We start from the raw sequence: 18548 nt of genomic DNA on the forward strand, positions 1-18548 counted from the left end.
TACAAGAAGGTCTCCTACCTCCCCATTTTTATGCAAAGACATTATGCCACTTGGTAGGAGAATTAAGCACATTTTCCACCATACAATCCACCTGAACATTTCTTTTCCAAAAAAAGCACATTTCAGGCTTTGCTTCTGTATTTTTGTCATGAAGACTGACAAATGTATGTATGGTAAACTAATTCTGTTTGCTTTCTACCAGCCTACTGAAATAATCACCTGCAATAACCACAGTAATAGCTTTGTCTTTCCTGGCCAACCTTACACATGTGCACAGCGCTGTGCTCTGCTGCACAGAATTCAGGCACATCCACCTGTGAGTTCACCATTGATCACTTTGCTGTCTAGGTATGGTAAACTGTTTTTGTTACTTCACAGAAATCTGTTTACCAATGTAAACATCTGTGTCTGACTGGGCCTACTGTGCACGCATAATTTTGTCAACAGAATTACATGCAATGCTGTTTTTCATATATCAGTCTTAGTAGCACAGATAAACTTCAAAGCTATCCTGGATACCCTGTTGAGAAAAGTATATGCCATTTCCCTCATCACTCCACTGTGATCTATCTGTTCACAGAAGCTAAACTTTCTCAACAAAGCCTTGAAATACGGTTTAATTTGTCAACAGAATATTTTTCTCCAACTACATAATCATGAATTTTGCTGGTATACTATACACTCTTAGTGATAACATTAAGAAGTCAGTAAAGAACTGAAGTCCCTACAGCTGAATCGTGAAATCTGTAAACCTCTGATCAGTACAAATGTTGATCTGCTGCAAATACTTCAAAAAAAGTGTTGTTAACAATGCAAACAGGCACAAGTGTTTGCAGCAGAATTCAGAAGAGTTTCTCCATCTGACTCTGCAGCCCCGTGCTGTGCCATTGCGCCAGTCAGCACAGCAATCCAATGATACAGAAGTCAGTGTGCACATGCAGTATCACTAGCTACATTTTGGTACTTTCAGACTCATGTGAGAAGCTGTTACTCGGCAACTGCTGCTGCAAGGTTCTGCTGATGCCTGGAGCGGTAGGCTGTTGTAAGGGGCGAAAATTCCTGAGAAGTCTAGTCCAGCAATTTCCTTATCAGAAACAAAGAACCACTGACCAGAAAATACCGAGAGCCTGTTTATCAGTTCCTGCTAACATGAAAATATGATGTGTCTTTCCCATTGCTAAGTGAGGAAAGGTTCTGGCATCATACGCTGAATCTTCATGTTTCCTGCAACAGACTTTACTGTGCTATTTTATTTAGGGCTTTCCAGGTAGTGGTATTTACAGCTAAGCTAGCTGACTAGTTGGAATGTCAAGGACCCTGCAGGAAATAGATTTTTGCTGCTGGTTTTGCTACTGCACAGCTTTATGTGGCAGTTTTATTGCTCACTTGCCTGTAGGATGCACCTTCATTACAGGAAAATCTCACACCGCCTTCTCATCCTACAATACATGCATAGTATTTATGTCATGTGGACTTCACAGCTCCCGCATGCTGGCAAGTTGAAAGACATGCTTTGCTGTGTCATATGGCCACTTCAGCTCTGCAGCGAAATGCCAAACAAATTCTCAAACAATAAGACTCAATAACCCTAAGACATATCAGCTTTTCCAAAGCACAGCTGAATTCCATTCCTAGCCAGCTAATGGTTCTAACTGGTGCCACTGTTTGTGCTGTCTCAAGTCTTGTGGAGTCTTGGCATTTCTCCTAGTTTTCTAGGTCTGGAATTCAGTCTCTGCTGCTCTTACAGATTCTGAATTACCAAGGTACTTAAGCAGGTGCCTACCTTAGAATGCCTAAGTAGTCCCACTGATTTTAATAGGATTATCCACGTGCTTCAAGTTAGTCATGTGCATAAGTACCTTTCCAAGTGCGGGCTATAGTCTTCTATAGCTTCCAAGAAGTTAAGTCTTTTCTCAGAGTAACACTAACTTTTGGAGGGGATGTAAATAAGGTGCCTGTGTGGTCACATAATGATCAGGTGCACCACAGCTGAAGTGAGGATCAAGTGCTCCAGAGCTATAAGATGCGGAGATGCTATCAATAGTATATAACTAGTGAAGATTCAAGGAAAATGTTAAGAACAGGTGCAGCACATCAGCAAGCCAATTTCACTTGCCGATCTCTCTATTAGACAAAAGACTAGTGTCTCTGTAATCATTTCATTTTTTCAGCTTTCTTGGTATATTTGCATTTAAAATATAGTCTGCATAGCCCCAGAAAATATATTTGTGAGAATAAAAAGTCAAAGTGTCAAAACCAAGAAAACCACCACCTGTATTTTACAAACTGAATCCTGGAGAGGCAACTGTTTTTTCAACGGAGAAAACAAATTGCTCAAAGAGAGCATATCTTGGGAGATCTTCAGAGAAGTACTCTCAGCTGTTGCAAAAAGGCCCCAAAACTCAAAATCAAAAGAAATGTCTTCCATGTACAGGGTGATTGTAGAAAACTAGTAGAAAATACAAAGCTGTTCTGCCAGTGCATTATTAACCATACAGTACTATATGTGTTTATTTTTACAGGATGTGTAAGTACTAGTTATCCTAGAAGCGCAAAACAACCCCCAATGAGCTACCTTACTGTGAGCTGCTTTAACAGGCAGCATTTCAGAGGACTCATATTTGGGTTGAAAATTTGAAATACAATCTAAAGGAATATTCTGAATACCAAATCTAGTCTACTGTTCGTTTGTCCAAGTTTTGAACTACAAAACAAATCTGAGGTAGAGTATGGACTGGAAATCCAAACAACTATCACACTTCTTGCTGACACCGACCTCCTCTGTCACCTCGACAAATCTCTTCAACTTGAGAGCTGGATAAAACAATCCTTCACGACCTCCTCCGAGCATTAAAAGGCTAAAATTGCCTTTGTTGTCTTCGAACTCCTCTCAGGAGAAGTTACTCTGTAATCAGAGCAGCTGTAAACAACTGAACCGGTTCAGAAGAAACTTTCTCACACTACTTGATTGGCACCTAGCGGCCACTGACGCTGCTGCAAGTCATTTGCATGGTATTTACATAAACACCCCAGCCCCTGGACTTTGCTAAGAACTCAGTTTACACCTGTTGGGCAACAACAGCCACCATTTAACACAGACAGCATAATAAAAAGAATAGTTACAAATACAAAGGATAAAATTAATAGAATCGAGTTTTAACCAGAAAAACAATCAAATACGTAGAGTGGCATTTTTCTATCCGCATTTGTGCACAGGCTGTAACTTAGAATTGGTTTGGATTATTTATCAAATGCACATTCTCTTTTAAATATTAACATGCTAACTGTTGACAGAAAAATCTTACAAGGATTGACATCTACACTAAAAATATCTTGGCAGAAGATCTCAGTCAAAACATATGTTTTACTAGATTACTCATATGAGCAACATATTGACAGTTAAGTGCCTGGAAATGACCTTCCCTTCTTATGTTGAATCTGCAGAAAGTCAATTCTTTCAAAACTGAGAGTGTCCTAGAAACTTTAACATAGCTCTACTGTGTGGCAAGATTATGCTGCCTTGTGTACTGTACTGTTTGTATCACTTGCTAGAAACATCAGGATTCCTACTATGCTAGGGAGAAGACAAAAAATAAAATACCTTTGAGTCGGGAGACGCGTGCTGCACTATGAATGTAACAGCAGGTCATAAACTGTTTGAATCTTACTCTCCAAGCAAGCACAGGAAAAGAAAAAAAAGTTGAATGGAAATGTCTAGCAGGAAATAGAGAATATAACTTATGAAGGAAAATGGCACAACACGGAAAAAGCATAAAAAGCCTCTCAAAGGCAGTTTTCATTGGGTTTTATTTCCCTGTGAATACATTTGGAACTTGCTTTCGGATGTAATGTGCAAGTCACTACTTTCCCACAAAGTCTGTAAAAGCATCCAGGAAATACCTGACTAGTTCCCCATCCTGTACTTACCATCAAGCTGTGTCTGTCATATGAGCTAAAATATTTCTACCCTTCTAATGATCGCTGTGTTTCCAGAAAGCTCTTGAATACAACAGACTCACCTGGCATTTTCTAAATTTAGATTTAACAAGGGCAGGCTTCACATCCTTATGTGTGCACATTAAGAGTACCAGTGAATTTTCCTGTGGGTGATGGGTCAGCTCAGCTTAACATCAAGGATGTAGTATCTCCTCTGATAGTTATTGTTAATTATATATTTAGCAAATCTGTGTGTTATAATTAATTTTATTTACCTGCTACTAGATTTACTGTAGTTAATGTTTTATCTTAAATTGCATCTGATCCAAGCAGGTGCATGAAATGAACAGTTGGTTGATAGCTCAGGAGATGCTCCTTTCTATAAAGGACTGGTCTGAACCAGTAATAAGCTACCCCACAAGGCCAGTTTGAAAACTACTGCTGCCTGGCTGATACGTGCATAAATGGGATGACGATTTTGCAGAAAAGCTAACAACCAGACAAAGCTGTGTCTAGCATGTAATGCTGTCTCTGAAAAGGGAAAATCCAACCAAGAGGAGTGTGGAGAAGGAACATGCACGATACCTAAAGCAAAGTGAATCTGCTTGACTATTTAGTCAGCCAGGAACAACTCAAAACAGGACAGCGGGTTGGACATTCGGCCTTGCTAGGTCTGACCCTTTTGCAGGAGAAGCAGGTTATCAGCCAGAACAAGTCAGACAAGTTCTAACAGATGTGAGCTAGTGGAGGAAAGGCAGCAGAAACAGGGAGACCCTTGCAAACCTGCATGACTCTCCAATGAAACCTGGAGGGAAACAGGTCCTAGTCTAGCCTAAGCAATGGGTGAGTGATTTGCAATGCCAGCATGGACTCAGACAGACAGATTCTCATGTTCAAGCGAAGTGTGTCTTTTACAGAGACAGAATTAACAGGGTGAGGCTGAGATGGAAGCAGCTGTGATGGAAGAGGAGTGAGGTACCTGACCCATGGAGGTGGGGAATACTGCCAGTTTTGCCAAATGGGCTCAGCTACAGAAAGGTTGGAGGCTTTTCTGGCCTAGCAGGGTTCTGGAAGCCTGTACAGAGGAGTTACTGCAGCCACTGTCTCAAGGGGTGGTGGAAACACAAGATAAAATGGTAACACATAAGCATTTGAAGAGTTAGGCTGCGTTTGTTTTTCCACACAGAAAGCACTGCCAAGTTTCAGAAAAGAGAAAACCTGTACGTAAATATGGGAATGTCAAACAACTGCCTCTACCCGCATCAGTTCTGCATCAGCTCCAACCCAAAGGATAACAACTGACTCCTAGCAGTGGCCCTAGAAATTTAAAATTTAAAAAAAACAAAACAAACTAAAAAAACCAACCACCCCCAAATCATAATACTTCCTACGTACAAAGGCCGATGTCCGCATGAGGAGTTATCCCCAGAGCTACACAGAGTTTAGCTTCCCTTCTTTGGGTGATGTTGCACAGAAGACCTACCTCCCCTTCCCTTGGATGGTGTGATGCTGGGCCAAGGGACAGTACCCAAATTACCCCCATTCAATCAGTGACAGATCTTACAGTGGTATGTCCCTCAGTAATGCCACTTCCATACTCAAAATCTGTTCTCACAGATCTTTCTTGGTGATCAACTATTTCTACAGAGTACCTCCCCTACAACTGCAAGAACCACTGGATTAATCCAAATACTGTTGTACCAGTCTAAATAATGATAGCAGTTGTCACTGAACTACTGCTTAGAAACAATGTTCTGCATCCACGACAATTGGACATTGTTTGTCATCAGAGGAGATGAACATTCTCATTTCATAACAACTGCACTAAAAGCTGTCTCGTCCCTCCTGTTACTTTCTTCACTTAAATACATCAAACATATACTGTATCTACCACAATCTAATCATGAATTAAATAATTGAGAAAGAACAAAACTGAAGTCCACATATAGGAGCAAAAATCTCTCTCCTGTAGTGCTATGACTCACAGAACTACTGCAAAGTTGAAGACTCCAACAAGTGGGGAAAAAAAAAAATAAACAAAAAAATGAAAGAGTAACACAGCTGTGTAACAATGCTAGCCCACATTTTGTACGCTAACACCAGGAGGACCCATATTTAAGAAGTGAACTTAGGAAACAGATAGCATTCATCCAAAAACATGGAAAGCATATACTTACCTGCAGTTCCTAAGCTAAGCAGTACAGCAACCCAAAATACCCAGAACACAATGAGAATCAGAAAGGTCCAGAGTGGTTGGAAGAGGAGCAAAGGAATTCTGCCAATGATTTTACCAACAATTCGAAAGAGCTGTACAGTGAACTGAAGCCTCTTTCTTAGTACAAGTATAAGGGAAAGGAGAACAACCTGTTACAGGAAATAAAAAGACAAATTGTTGGGGTTTTGTCCTTAAGTATCAGAGTTGTCAAATGTGGAATCAGGGGGTACAGATTCCACAGAGACATGACAGGAAGGCATTCTACACAAATTTATTGTGCACTGGAAAAGCTTTCTGAGACACTGCTTATATTCTCAAAGAGCCTGTAGATTAAAACCTGGTTTTCTGAAATATTTACTACTGTTTTTTTTTAAAACAAAATAGGATACATAAAACTGTAATTCACCTAATGGAAACAGTCTGGTTTGCTTTACAGCAAACACAAATGCATGTTACACACTATACATTGCTTTCACATACCCTGTATGTCATGAACATTTAAACTTCCTTCCTACTCAGGTCAGCTCGCTACTGTTCACTAGGAGGATCAGTCCTTTTCTGCAGAAAGGACAGTAGCACAACCAAACTAATTTGGGAGCTGTGTATGTATGGAAGCAAAGCAGACATAAAATTAAACCTCATTTAAATAATTTTTTTTTTCCAAAAGTAAAAACAACAAAACCCTGAGTCAAAAACTTCACAATGTCCCCAGTTCTTTGTATATGACAAGGAACTGAACAGCAACTAAAAGCGAGGTTGGAGTCTATAAAATAATAAATGCAGCCAGTGGCAGTTGCTTCACTAGTTTTCTTGCCTGCTCTAGAAAACAGCCACCACATCTGAAGAGAAGCATAACCTGCAGCAGTGGATGTTCCCACAGTTCTGCAAAAGATAGTCAGTTGTACTGGAACACATATGCATACAAAAGAAACTTTTCTTACCCCGTCAGCATCAACAGAAGTAAAAAGGTCATAACTTACAGAGGACATGAAAAAAATCTGATCTGTGACACATTTATATTTGTCACATAAACTGTCAGACTGTTTACAATCTGGTGAACTCCAGTTTATGGATCCTACTCTGCTTTAAGAAAACAGAAGAACAATCATTTTGACAAATGTCTTATGAAGTACAAATTGTCCGTACGCTCACATCGAGCAATGACTCCTTTAACATTGCAACAGCAGAGTGAAAAAAAAATCACTTTAAAAGTTGCGAGCCACACTCAGATTTTCTGTTGGAAAACAAGGTCAGCGAGAGAAAAGCAGAATTTAACCCCATAACTTGAAGGCCTAGACACTGCTGCCTGTGCTTCACTACCCCTTTCATTGTCTAAAAGAACTTCCACCCCTTTCTCCTACTGGTAGGGTAGGCTGAACCCACAGATCTCACGTTCATATCAAGCCAGTGCCCCTCTGTTCACTCGACATGATTCTCCAGTTAGCTGACGCAGAGAAGAATGGGGATGGAACACAATTCTTGCGTTTCTACACCACCAGCGCTAACACCGTTTGTACAGGTTGGAAGCGTGGCAGAGCCTTGTGCTGACAAACAAATTTCCCAGTGAAGATATAAAACTATTTCAATGAGTGTAAGCAGATCTTATAATGGATTCTCATTTGCAAATTTGAAAGGAACGAGGAATTATATTTACTGTGGCAGAACCACTGTAGTTCAAGTTTTCAAGTTACAGCCTCTGCCATTGCTTAGGGTAAAATGCTACTTACGGTAACTATTGTTGAGAAGATAGCATATCCAAGTAGAAACTTTGCATTTTCCTTTTCTGTTTCCAATTCCGTGCTGGGATCGTTCCTGTAGTCATAATAGAGCCACCAGAGAACACCTGAGACAACTGAGCAAACAAGAGCAGCGTGAAGGCGGGCCGCGCTCCCCAGGCTGCGGCACAGAGCCGCGGCAGGCTGCTGTCCGCCCGGCCTCCCTCCCGGGGCTCCTGCCCTCCCGCCCGGCGCGAGCTCAGCTCAGGAATACTGTCGCGTAGCAGCGAGGCACAGTAGCAGCGACCGCAGAGAAAATTCCCATAGCGGTCTGTTCGTCTGAGGTGAAACCGCGGCAGAACGTTTGGTTTTCTTGCAGTTATTCTACAGCTCAGGCACGTAAGCTCACTGAGGAGATACAAAGCTAACTTTCATGGAATGGCAAGCTTTAGCTGGACCCATTCCTATAGTTCTCCCTTTCCAAAGCAGGCCATGTAAAACTTCACCGAACTTTCTTTGAAACAGTAGCATTTTCATAACTGCGTTCATCTGCCAAAAGAAATGCTGTTTCCAGGCATCTATAAAAAAAATAAAAATCACCATCGTCCCAACGCTCAGCAGCTGGAACAGCACAGCCAGACCTTGGCACCAAAAGGCAAGCAGGACTCCGCTTGCAAATGGCTGTGGTAAGCTTAAGGTTACTGAGGATGGCCATGGGGAAAAAGGATAGCTGTTTGTTCAGCTGCCTCTCCTTCAGTTCAGTGAGATGATCCATTTAACTGAGCATATGCTAAAAGGTAAATATACTTACATAACAACCCAAATACAACCAGTGCAATCAAAGTATGGACCAGAAGTGTCCGAATGAATCTGAAGGCTAAAACCAGTATAAAAGAGAAGGCTGAAAAATACACAAAGCAAGTTTATTATGACTGTTACAACCCATTTAACTTAACTCTTATTTACTTTGAATATAAATTCAAGGTTTTTACAGAATTTGGGCTTTTATTTTTAAACAGCGGTCTCAAAAGCAACAGCATTTAGTAAAGCTGGCAACCTTTTTAAAATTTAAAACACACAGTTACCTGTAACTTACTAATAATGAACTCGTAACTGAAATACTTCACCCTGGGAATTATTAGCTTTTGAATAATATTTTGTATAAAATTTAAGTTTAAATGTTCATGGTGATGCCATTTTTTTTTCCCCATTAACGATATCTTAGACTCCCCTGAAATGAGGTATATGATCATATCAAGGAACACAGAATCTGGTATTTCATAGAGCTGTATTAAATGCCTCCTGATAAAACACAATCACTCTTTCTTAAAAACAACTCTGCCCAGAAATATGAAAAAGATCACTTTTTAATTAAAAAGGTAAAGTTAATAGAAACATTTGAAACCTCACATTTTAATTGAATATCATTATTCACTTTTTATTTATAACCTTACCTAGTGCAAGGACACTCAGTCCTATCACAGTATCTCTTCCTGCCAATATTGCACTCAGAACTCGGTGAAAAACATCCATTTCATTAACCATACTTATTAAGACAGATGCATATTTGGAATAGCATTCAGGATTTTGTGGAACACATCGATTAAATAATGGAAAAGATTTACTGGAAGGTTAAAAACAAAGACGGTAAAGAAATATTAATTACTGGACAAACAGTTTCAAATCCACAGAGATCCATTCCACCATTCTCTTTCAATCCCTCTGCAGTACCCTACCAGCATCCTCAACACAGTTTTGCAGCCACTGCCGGCCAATCTGATCTGTAACCTGGCAGGCATCCTCCCTTCCCCGGGAGGAGACCTTGCACGTGGAGTCTGACACAACAGGCCACTGGGCATGGGAGTGGTCTGTTACAAATGGTAGTTTTACGTTTCATCTGCAAAATAAAACTCCTAGCAGCATCATGCCTGTATCGCTGTACCAGAACATCCATTCAAGATCAACCTGGGGGGAAAAAAATGAACTACTATCTCAGTCACCATCAGCACGTAGCTCCTATTCCCACTCTAGTCTGGCTTCACCTGCTTAGCTCCCATGTGTTTATGTAAAACCTAAACTCACATTAACATAGCTGTAAGCTACGTTGTCGTAGATAATTCTAGACCACAAACACTTTGCATTGTTTTTATGCTATTCAAGCATTCTAAAAGCCACATCAAAACAATGTCTGTAAGGTACAATTAACACCACCAAATATTTACATACGAAATTATTTGGCACTCCCAGCCAAGCTTCTTGAATATATTTATTGTCCCACTTTGGCAATACTGTCAAAGACATATTCATACCTAAAAAGGAGAGGTTTGTTCATCAACAGTTAAAAACTTCCCTGACTAGCTTTGCTTCTGCTATGAAGTATTAGTGTGCAAGATGAATAACTTTGCTGAGTTCCTTGCCAAACAGAAAAAAGCCTAAAAAGTCAAAGTAGTAAGTAAAACATGCCATATTTCTAAATCAATTTACATGTCTGCCTTTGACCCACTGTACGTAGTGTTTTTATGTCTCCTGCTCTCTTCCGTTTGCTTTTTTCCTCTATTTTCTCTTGTTCAGAGCAGATGACTTAGCTCTGTAAATATGGAGATTCCAATTCTTTGCTGTATTTTCATGACGCAGTGGAATTTAAAATCATGGGTTTAAGGATTTTAACTCACAAATGCCAAACGTTAAAGACAGTGCCACCCCCGGATCTGTGCTTCAAGCCAGCTGGCTATGAAATGATTCTGATGGAAATTTCTGGGTTCAGGATAATAAGCAAGGCCCAAGACCACAGCTCCTCTTCCTTGGCATTGAGGGAGAGAGCAAAAGTCTGTGCAGGAGAGAAGTCACTCCTCTTATGGAGTGCTTTTCTCCTGATTTGGAGAGGAAAAATCACTAAAGGGTAGAGGAATGGAGGGAATGCAGTCCTTGTTCTTCCTGTGGGACAGGACACTGGCATGTTCACAGGCACACATGAGAACTCATACGGATACATGTACAAAAATAAACAAACAAAGCAAAACCATTCTGACTGTAAAGCATCAAGTCAAATACAAAATGTAAGGAAGTAACAATCCTTAAGAAGCTGTTTGGACTCAAGGGTGTTGTAAAGTACCCAATCGTTCTTACCTTGGTGGAACTGGCAGTGTGGGACAGAGCTCAGCTGCCTTTGGATTTAGCGTGTAACTGGAAATGTTCAGGTTGTAAACGCAAAGACAAGAACCTAAGAAGAAAAAAAAAAAAAAGCTAACTTGATATTAGTATCGGTTAAGTTTTGTTTACACTTCTGCTTTGATCCCTTAGCAGGCCATATTCATCCCTGATATTCCAGTGGGAATGTAAATAACAAATTAGTTAATTGGGTAAACCTAAAGCAACCTCTGTGGAATCTTTTGATCTTTTGCCTTCTACACTTAACTATAATTACCATTTACTGATCTTCCTGGAGGGCAGGCACACTATTTGTTCCACAGTGCAATACTTCAGCTCTAAACTTACTCATTAAGATAGCAGAAAAACCTGAAATGACAGAAGCTACAATAGAACTAGGCCCCTCATGATTTAGAGCAGAATATATATCTATCCAGAAACTTAACATTTTCTGGGCTCTAGGCTAAATATTACCAGGTACTCTGCTAATAATACTCTGCTCCATTATATAATGCTTCTGGGAAAGAAAGGCTGGATACATTCAAGCCATTCGAAATGCAATACTGCCCTCTCCCTCGAGATAAACATGCAAGCAGTTTTAGCATGTAGATGGAATTTCATGCAATTATATTCAGTTACACTGGAAATACTTGTATAATATCACAGGTGTTTACAGCTTTCTGTACATACTAAATGATGGCAAACTACCCCAAAATGAAATTAAAACAAATGTTGTCAATTTAAATAGCAATTCTTGCCAAACAAAACAAAAAAGAATGGAATTCTGACCTCCAATAAAAACAGCCACTAGTATTCATATGGTCTGCAGTTTACACATACTCTGTGGAATAAGTTTTAGGCTACAGGTTATTTTATTTACACGTTGGACATGAACGAACTGGAGCTGCCTCTTTTGCACAATAGCTACTTCTGACATCATATTTATCTTGAACAGCAGAATAAATAAAAAATTTCTAGGTGGAATAGCAAACTTCGGGATCTGATATCTAAAGGGATAAAACCACTTGTGTATCTCCAGGATTAATAATTCCACCATAGTTTTAATTAAATTTAAAAGAACCAATTGGACAAGTTTCTCAAATAGCATATGAGCTCTGTTCACCTACTGGCACCCCCACCAAACTACGCTAGTTCATTCGCAGCAGCCAGTTTTCTGCTGCATAATCTCAGCATTGTGCAGGAATTAATCAACAACTTTTGAATTGGCATAAGAGAGCTGTAACATTTCTAGAAACTATGGCTTTGAAATAAAGCAGAAACAAGACTTTACTTTCTGTTGCCATGGTCTGCTCAGGAAATTAATGGTAAGAAATGACTCCCTAGCGTAGCAAACATAAGAATAACAAAGTGAAAGCTGCTCAACTGTTCTACAGATACACTAAGATACTCATATTCCCTGTTGCACACCATTATTCCTTGCAAAACTCTGGAGGTCTTCCAAAGAGTTGAGTTGCTCTTGTGGACAACTAGACACGCACAAGGAAAGTGAACTGATTTTGAGGCTTTGCATTTCCAGGCTGCATGAATTCAGAAAGAACACATACCTAGAAAGAAAAAAAGATCCTCTTTTCAAAAAACAAGCTTTCTGTTTTTTATCGGTTTAAATTCTGAGCCTTCTTTCCATCTTTTTAAAGCGCTACAGAGCAAATGAAACTTTTGTCCGCATATAATGGAAAAAAATGGAGTTTGAAGTCAGAACTTAAGAAGCAATTTGAGAATATGCTACATTTTTATGCTTCATTTTATGTTCTTAAATGCGATCAGAAGCTGCCAAGGTGGGTGCCATTCTACAAGGACTAGTTCATGGGAGTCGACAGAATGACTGGGAACTTCGGCATGCAACTTCCTTAAGTACAAGGACTTGCCATATAGAATGACTGCTGGCTTGGCTGAAGTCCTGTTTAAGGTCCTGTTTAAGAAGAAGCCAGCATAAAGCATAACAATGTAGCACATTTTCAAATTCTATCGTAACTTTTTGGTTTCATGCACCATTCTCACACTTTTTTTTGCCTTTCAGTATAAGCATGTGTATATACACATATGTATATGATTGACAACTAGAAGATGTACACCTTATTAAGTTCTCAAACATTTGATTTATTTAGACATTATCTGATGTACTTACTTTTTATTAGTCATGTCCTGTCCAGAAAGGGGTGCCCCTTTTACAGGTGTGTTCTTCCTACCACATATGTTCCCGAAGCTGTCATATCCAAGCACAAGCCTTTCTGCGGCACCAGCCATCACGGCATAGCCAGTTATAAACATCTGTTAAAATATTTTTTAATGTGAAATCACGCTACGAGAGCTTTTCCTTCCCATTCAGTAAATACTCCTTTTAACCCATGCATTTTTGTCTTGTGGATGCAAAGAGTTAAATCTAAAATTCACCCCTCTGCACAAGGCTGGAGCAAGTCATATGGACGAGTTCAGCACTATTGCCTCCTTAGAGCTTTCCTTCATCTATTGTTGAAACTATATAAATTAAGCAGAGTATCACAGGAGAAGAAAGATGGGGGTCCTGATTAAAATAATAGGAAAGCAGTAGTAAGGTGCTAAACACTGCCTCTACCAAAGTTCATGTGTGTCACTAGGCAAGGTCATCCAAATGGTAATTTTTCACACGTGCTCACTGCTGCTCCTTTTTCAGGGTGCCCTTCAAAACACACCTGGGCAATATTATCTCCTGAAATGCTGAGCCCTTGCAGCTACTCGTGAATTTAATCAGAGGTGTATTCTAAACACATAAAGTGTAATTAAAATGCAGGTTACCTGAAATTTCAGGAAGATGCAATCTTTAACACACGTGAAAAACCTGGAGAGTGCCACACTGTGCACTTAGGTGACACTGCCCGGATCTTTTAGATGCTCTGCTCTTGGATCAAAGCCCTGGTAGATCAGCTCCCTGTAAACCCCAGGGGCAGCTGAGCACCTCCGTTGGCCAACTAGCAGCAACCCTCAGTCAATGTAAGACACCTTGCCTAGGAATGCAGCTTAAACCCTGCTTATGTACCCCATGAAGGCCAAAATGCCCCTTGAAAAGAACCTTTCCAAGTGCTAAGAAGCAGTAGTTTTTCTTATGGGAAGCTGGTGAAGTCCTGAGCACTACTTTACCCAAAGGCTTATTTACAGTACTCCAGTTATTGAAGAACTCAGTGATATAATCATCTTCTCTGTCCCATGGGGTGTAAACCACATTTCACACACACCAAGGACAACAACACTAAGTTCCATGGCTACGCGCCAACTGCTGGCAGCAGCAAGACTTCTCAGTCCCACGTTAACCGCTACTACTTTGCATGGATATTGTTGAATATCAGCTATGCCGGAGACAGACTACACATATCAGATCCAGCACAACTGCTTGCTTTCTTAAGGTTTAGAGCCTTTGTTATTCTACTTTTAATACCTGTCACTAAAGATGGAACCTGGGTAAAAACTGAGCCTCATAAACAAACGTGTAAGTATGTGCTTCCTTAGTCCCCAGTGTAGTCACATTTTTGCTTATATGTCTGCAGACTAACTAGTTAAATATCTTTTTTTTAAGTTATGACTGTGTGTTAATGCCACCTCAATATGGAGATTTTTGTAAAGACTCCACAATTAAAGCTGACATACTACTTGTGGAGGTGATATTGCTACAATAACAAAATATTTTCAGATACAGTTTATTTACATAGCAAGTATTTGTTAATAATTAAATTGTTCTCAGAACAAAAAGGAGAAGTGAGCTGGCATTGTAACTCAACCTGAAACATGCTTTCAGAAAAATTCTGGCATTCCTTCCAAAGATGGACGTATGGCAAATACTGTGTACATGCGATTTTTTTTTTTTTTAAGTGCAGAATGCTGAATACAAGCCATAACTATTGTTAAGTAATAGATGGCTGTATGACTGCTGGCAGGGTGTGTCTATACATGCCAGTGATATGCATTTCCACAGAGTTATTAATGTGGTTTCAATTTTTTTCCACTATGTGAAAAAAATCAGTGTCACCAAAAATTTTTTAATCTCTTAAGATCAAACAAAAGAAAACCAATACATATATGCAACAAGCTATTTCACAGAAACTGAGCAATAAAAACAATGAGAGAAAACAAACAAAAATCCTAAGTCCTCACCATTTGAGAGGTTTAATTTTCAGCATTCCCTCCACTGATCAAAGCACTAGGCAGAAGGCAGCATGTAAAAAAACCTGTCCTGTTCACAAAGTTTGGCTTCCTCTTATGCAGTATTCAAAATGTGTAGGTATTCTTCTGCATTAGTTTCCATTAAAAGAGTTATTTGGAATTGAAAACTGATTAATGGTGTATTCACTAGAATCCTGAGTAGCCTCAGACATATATCATGAAAAAACATTCATACTTAAGAAAGACAAAGCCTGTTCCCAAAATCTTGCATGCTGTTCTAAGCACAGGACAGATAGTGACTTGATATAACATCAGACGGACGTGTTGCAAGGTGACAAGACTACAGTGAACGAGATAAGTAGAAATAAAAGCCCAGTCAGATCCTGGAGTAATTTACAAAAAAAGCGATAAATAACCCAGCCCTGTGTATACATGGCATCTAAAGCATATAGGCAGAACTTAGAAGTCTGCATAACAGACACTGCAATAAAGCACTGTGCTGCTGCAAAGGTCAGTTCTGTCCCAGTGCGATCCTGGGATCCCAACACCTGTGCCTGTGGTAGTTTCAGTTTAGATTTAGTATACCCCTGTGCAGAACCGCATTAACTCAGGATCTGATTTTTCTTCCAGAAAAAAAAAGCACGCTTACCAAACCAGCCCAGAAAAGAAAGAAGAGGAGCAACCAGAGAGTGTCTGTGCACTTTCTGTAGATGACCGGTCTCCATTCCCTGAGTTCAGTAACACTATCTCCAGAATCCTAAAACGAAACACAGACAGACAAGAAAAAACCAAAAACAAACCAAACCCCCAAGCTCCCCGTGAAATTAAAACAATCAAGTTTCAAACGGCTGAGAGTTCTGAAAGAGCACGACAACCTTGCACTTAAAATGCCAGGCCGCCGGTAGCTCCCTGCCCGCAAGAGCTGCGCAGCTCGCCCGTAGCGAGGCGCGCTGCCAGCCCGCCCGCAGCCCCGCACCGCGCGGGGCAGGCCTGGCCCCCGCCGCACCGCCAACTCTCTGTCCGTGCCCCCCCCCCCCCGCCGCTGCCCCGGGCACCGCTCCGGCCCGGCGCTCACCTGCTGCCGGCCCCCGCGCCGCTCCATGCTCCCGCCCGCCGGGCCGGGCCGGGCCGGGCCGGGCAGTCCTCGCCGCCGGCTGCTGCGGGCGGCCGGCGCCTGGGGCGCACCGGCTCGGCGGCCCTAGCGGGCGGCGCTCGCCAGGGCACGGCAGCGGCGCCCGCCGTGCGCGCCGCGGGGCCGCCGGGGCGGCCGGGGCATCGCGCGGCGGGCGGTGGGCCGGCTCCTCCTCCGCTGCTGCCTTGCCCTCCGCCCCTTCCACGCTCCTCCCAGCCGCGCTCGGGCGCCGCTCCCGCCCAGCCGCCTTCGCGGGAGGAAGCGGCATTTCTCGGCCCGCAGCCGAGGCGCCGGCGGGCCGGGGGACGGCAGGCGCTCCGCGGGGGCGCGGGCGGAGCTCGCCTGCCCTGCGCTCGCACGATTGATCGGTCTCCCTGGAGGGCCGGGTGGGCCGCTTCGGCTGGGGCCGGCAGGCCGCGGGGACAGCTGTCTCCCGCAGTGCGGCGACGGGCCGGACCCCCGGGCGGCTGGCGGCCCCCCCGCCCCCGGGGGACGGGGCAGGCCGCGGGGCAGCGCCCGGGGAGAGGCCCGAGGGGAGCCTGCAGCTCGCTCGCAGCGCAAGCTGCCAAACGGGCTCTGGCCAACGCGGGAGGGGCGCTTTTCACCCTTCACTGGCTGATTTGCGGTAGATTTGCGGTCGCCGGTACAAAACGCGGGCCGTTTCCTTGCGTGAAGCCAGCTGATGCCGATACCCCTTTGGCTGTTCTGGCTGCGTTATCAACATACAGTGGGTCACAGAGCCTTTTCAGCGTGTTGGTCGGTTTGATGTTTGTACGCTTACATTACGCTGACGCGGGTTAGACCACAATTACCTCTCATCGATGTCCGTAGGGATTTTGCGTGAATCGGATCGGTGCTTGCAACTTGAATGACCAATGAATGCAGAAATTAGTAGCCACCTTTCGTAACCTGTTTTCTCGGTGCTCTCCCCGTTGTCTATTTATATGTTCACTAAGTTCAGCTCGATAACCTAGAGAAAGTTAATATTACAAATTGAAAAGATGTTAAAAGCACGGTTTTGTTCCCTTCCTGACAGTCAATCTTTAGGAAGTAATGCAACATCTGCAACTGCAATAAAATCGGGTTAAATTGAAGCTATTTTGGAAAGCTGTTTAAGAGTTTGTCCATCTTGTACAGGAGACAGAGCATTAGGCTGGTTTTGCTTAGAAGAAAGAACTTATTCCAGTTCTCAAGTGAAAATGCAGAATGAAACTTTGGTGACAAATTAGCATAGATGGAAGTAAATTGGTAATATCAGAAACTGGGATTGAAAAAAAAAGAATGAATCTCTGCCCCAGAGCATTTCAGAATCCTTCTAAGCTAAGTGGAAGTAAATACATTTTTCAAAAAAGTTAACATGCAATGTTTCTGAATTGACTTTTTAACTGATTTAACAGAGCTCGGTACAATTCTGATTTAAATTTACACACACCTCCACAGACACCACACCACCCCCACCACCCCCCGAGGTGGTTCTGAGAAAACATCACAGGAAAGATTTCTAAAAGCTCTCTTATGTCTTATGAAGGATTTATTAACCCATTTAGTTTCCAGCCAACTCACAGTTCTTGTCTTTATCAGCACTGTATCTTTTAATGCTCATTATTAATCAATTTGTAGAGAGTTTTCATAATTTGTGTGAAAATTAGAATAAGATTCTAAAATTTAATACATGTTGCAAAAGTAATTTTGTGCCTGTAGAACCTACATAGAGAAAATAACTTTTCCTTCACTTTGTACTATTGCACTTTAAAAATATGTGGAAAAAGCCATTTTCCCTTGAAATACAAATGTGAAATTTCATGTGAAACTTAAATTTTTTCCGTAAGAGAAGTTTAGTATTTCAATTCTATCAAGAAAAATAACCAAAATTATTAATAAAACTTTTAACCTAGACACAAAGAGTAACCTCATTATCTGATTAAGAAAAATCATTCTAAAAGAACAATGCCAATGATGAAGGCTGATATTAGAATTTGATGGCTTGCTGTCATCACATGCTAATATTAGCTTTCACTGTTGATCTGGCCCTTTTTGAATTATTCTCTTTAAGCTTTGTGTTATATTCTTATTGTGAATAAAGGAAAAGAGCAAGTGGAACAAATATTTTCAATAAAATCCAGATTCCAAGCAACTGAAGTTCATGGAAAATCACTGGAATCAGCAGTAAGGCCTGCTTTTACCAAGCAATATCAATCATAATTCTTGTATTCCTTCAATTTGGCTAGGAAAAGTTATCTCATACTTGATA

General features: G+C 41.4%; 1 protein-coding gene across 2 annotated transcripts in view; it reads right to left on the reverse strand.

Moving 5' to 3' along the window:
* SLC44A3 (solute carrier family 44 member 3) overlaps positions 1-16292 on the reverse strand; it is a 41083-nt gene extending 24791 nt beyond the window's left edge. For both annotated transcript variants that reach the window (XM_030032817.2, XM_041127952.1), the window contains exons 1-9: positions 16241-16292; positions 15815-15922; positions 13160-13302; positions 12442-12578; positions 10993-11086; positions 9321-9490; positions 8678-8767; positions 7879-8003; positions 6114-6300 (exon numbers count right to left, since the gene is read on the reverse strand). In XM_030032817.2, coding sequence (XP_029888677.1) covers positions 6114-6300; positions 7879-8003; positions 8678-8767; positions 9321-9490; positions 10993-11086; positions 12442-12578; positions 13160-13302; positions 15815-15922; positions 16241-16267 — 1081 coding nt within the window. In that variant the 5' untranslated portion in view covers positions 16268-16292. The remainder of the gene's footprint in view (positions 1-6113; positions 6301-7878; positions 8004-8677; positions 8768-9320; positions 9491-10992; positions 11087-12441; positions 12579-13159; positions 13303-15814; positions 15923-16240) is intronic.
* Positions 16293-18548: the final 2256 nt, after the last annotated feature.

This window comes from Aquila chrysaetos, chromosome 12 (assembly GCF_900496995.4).
Source record: "Aquila chrysaetos chrysaetos chromosome 12, bAquChr1.4, whole genome shotgun sequence".
Classification (NCBI taxonomy): domain Eukaryota; kingdom Metazoa; phylum Chordata; class Aves; order Accipitriformes; family Accipitridae; genus Aquila; species Aquila chrysaetos.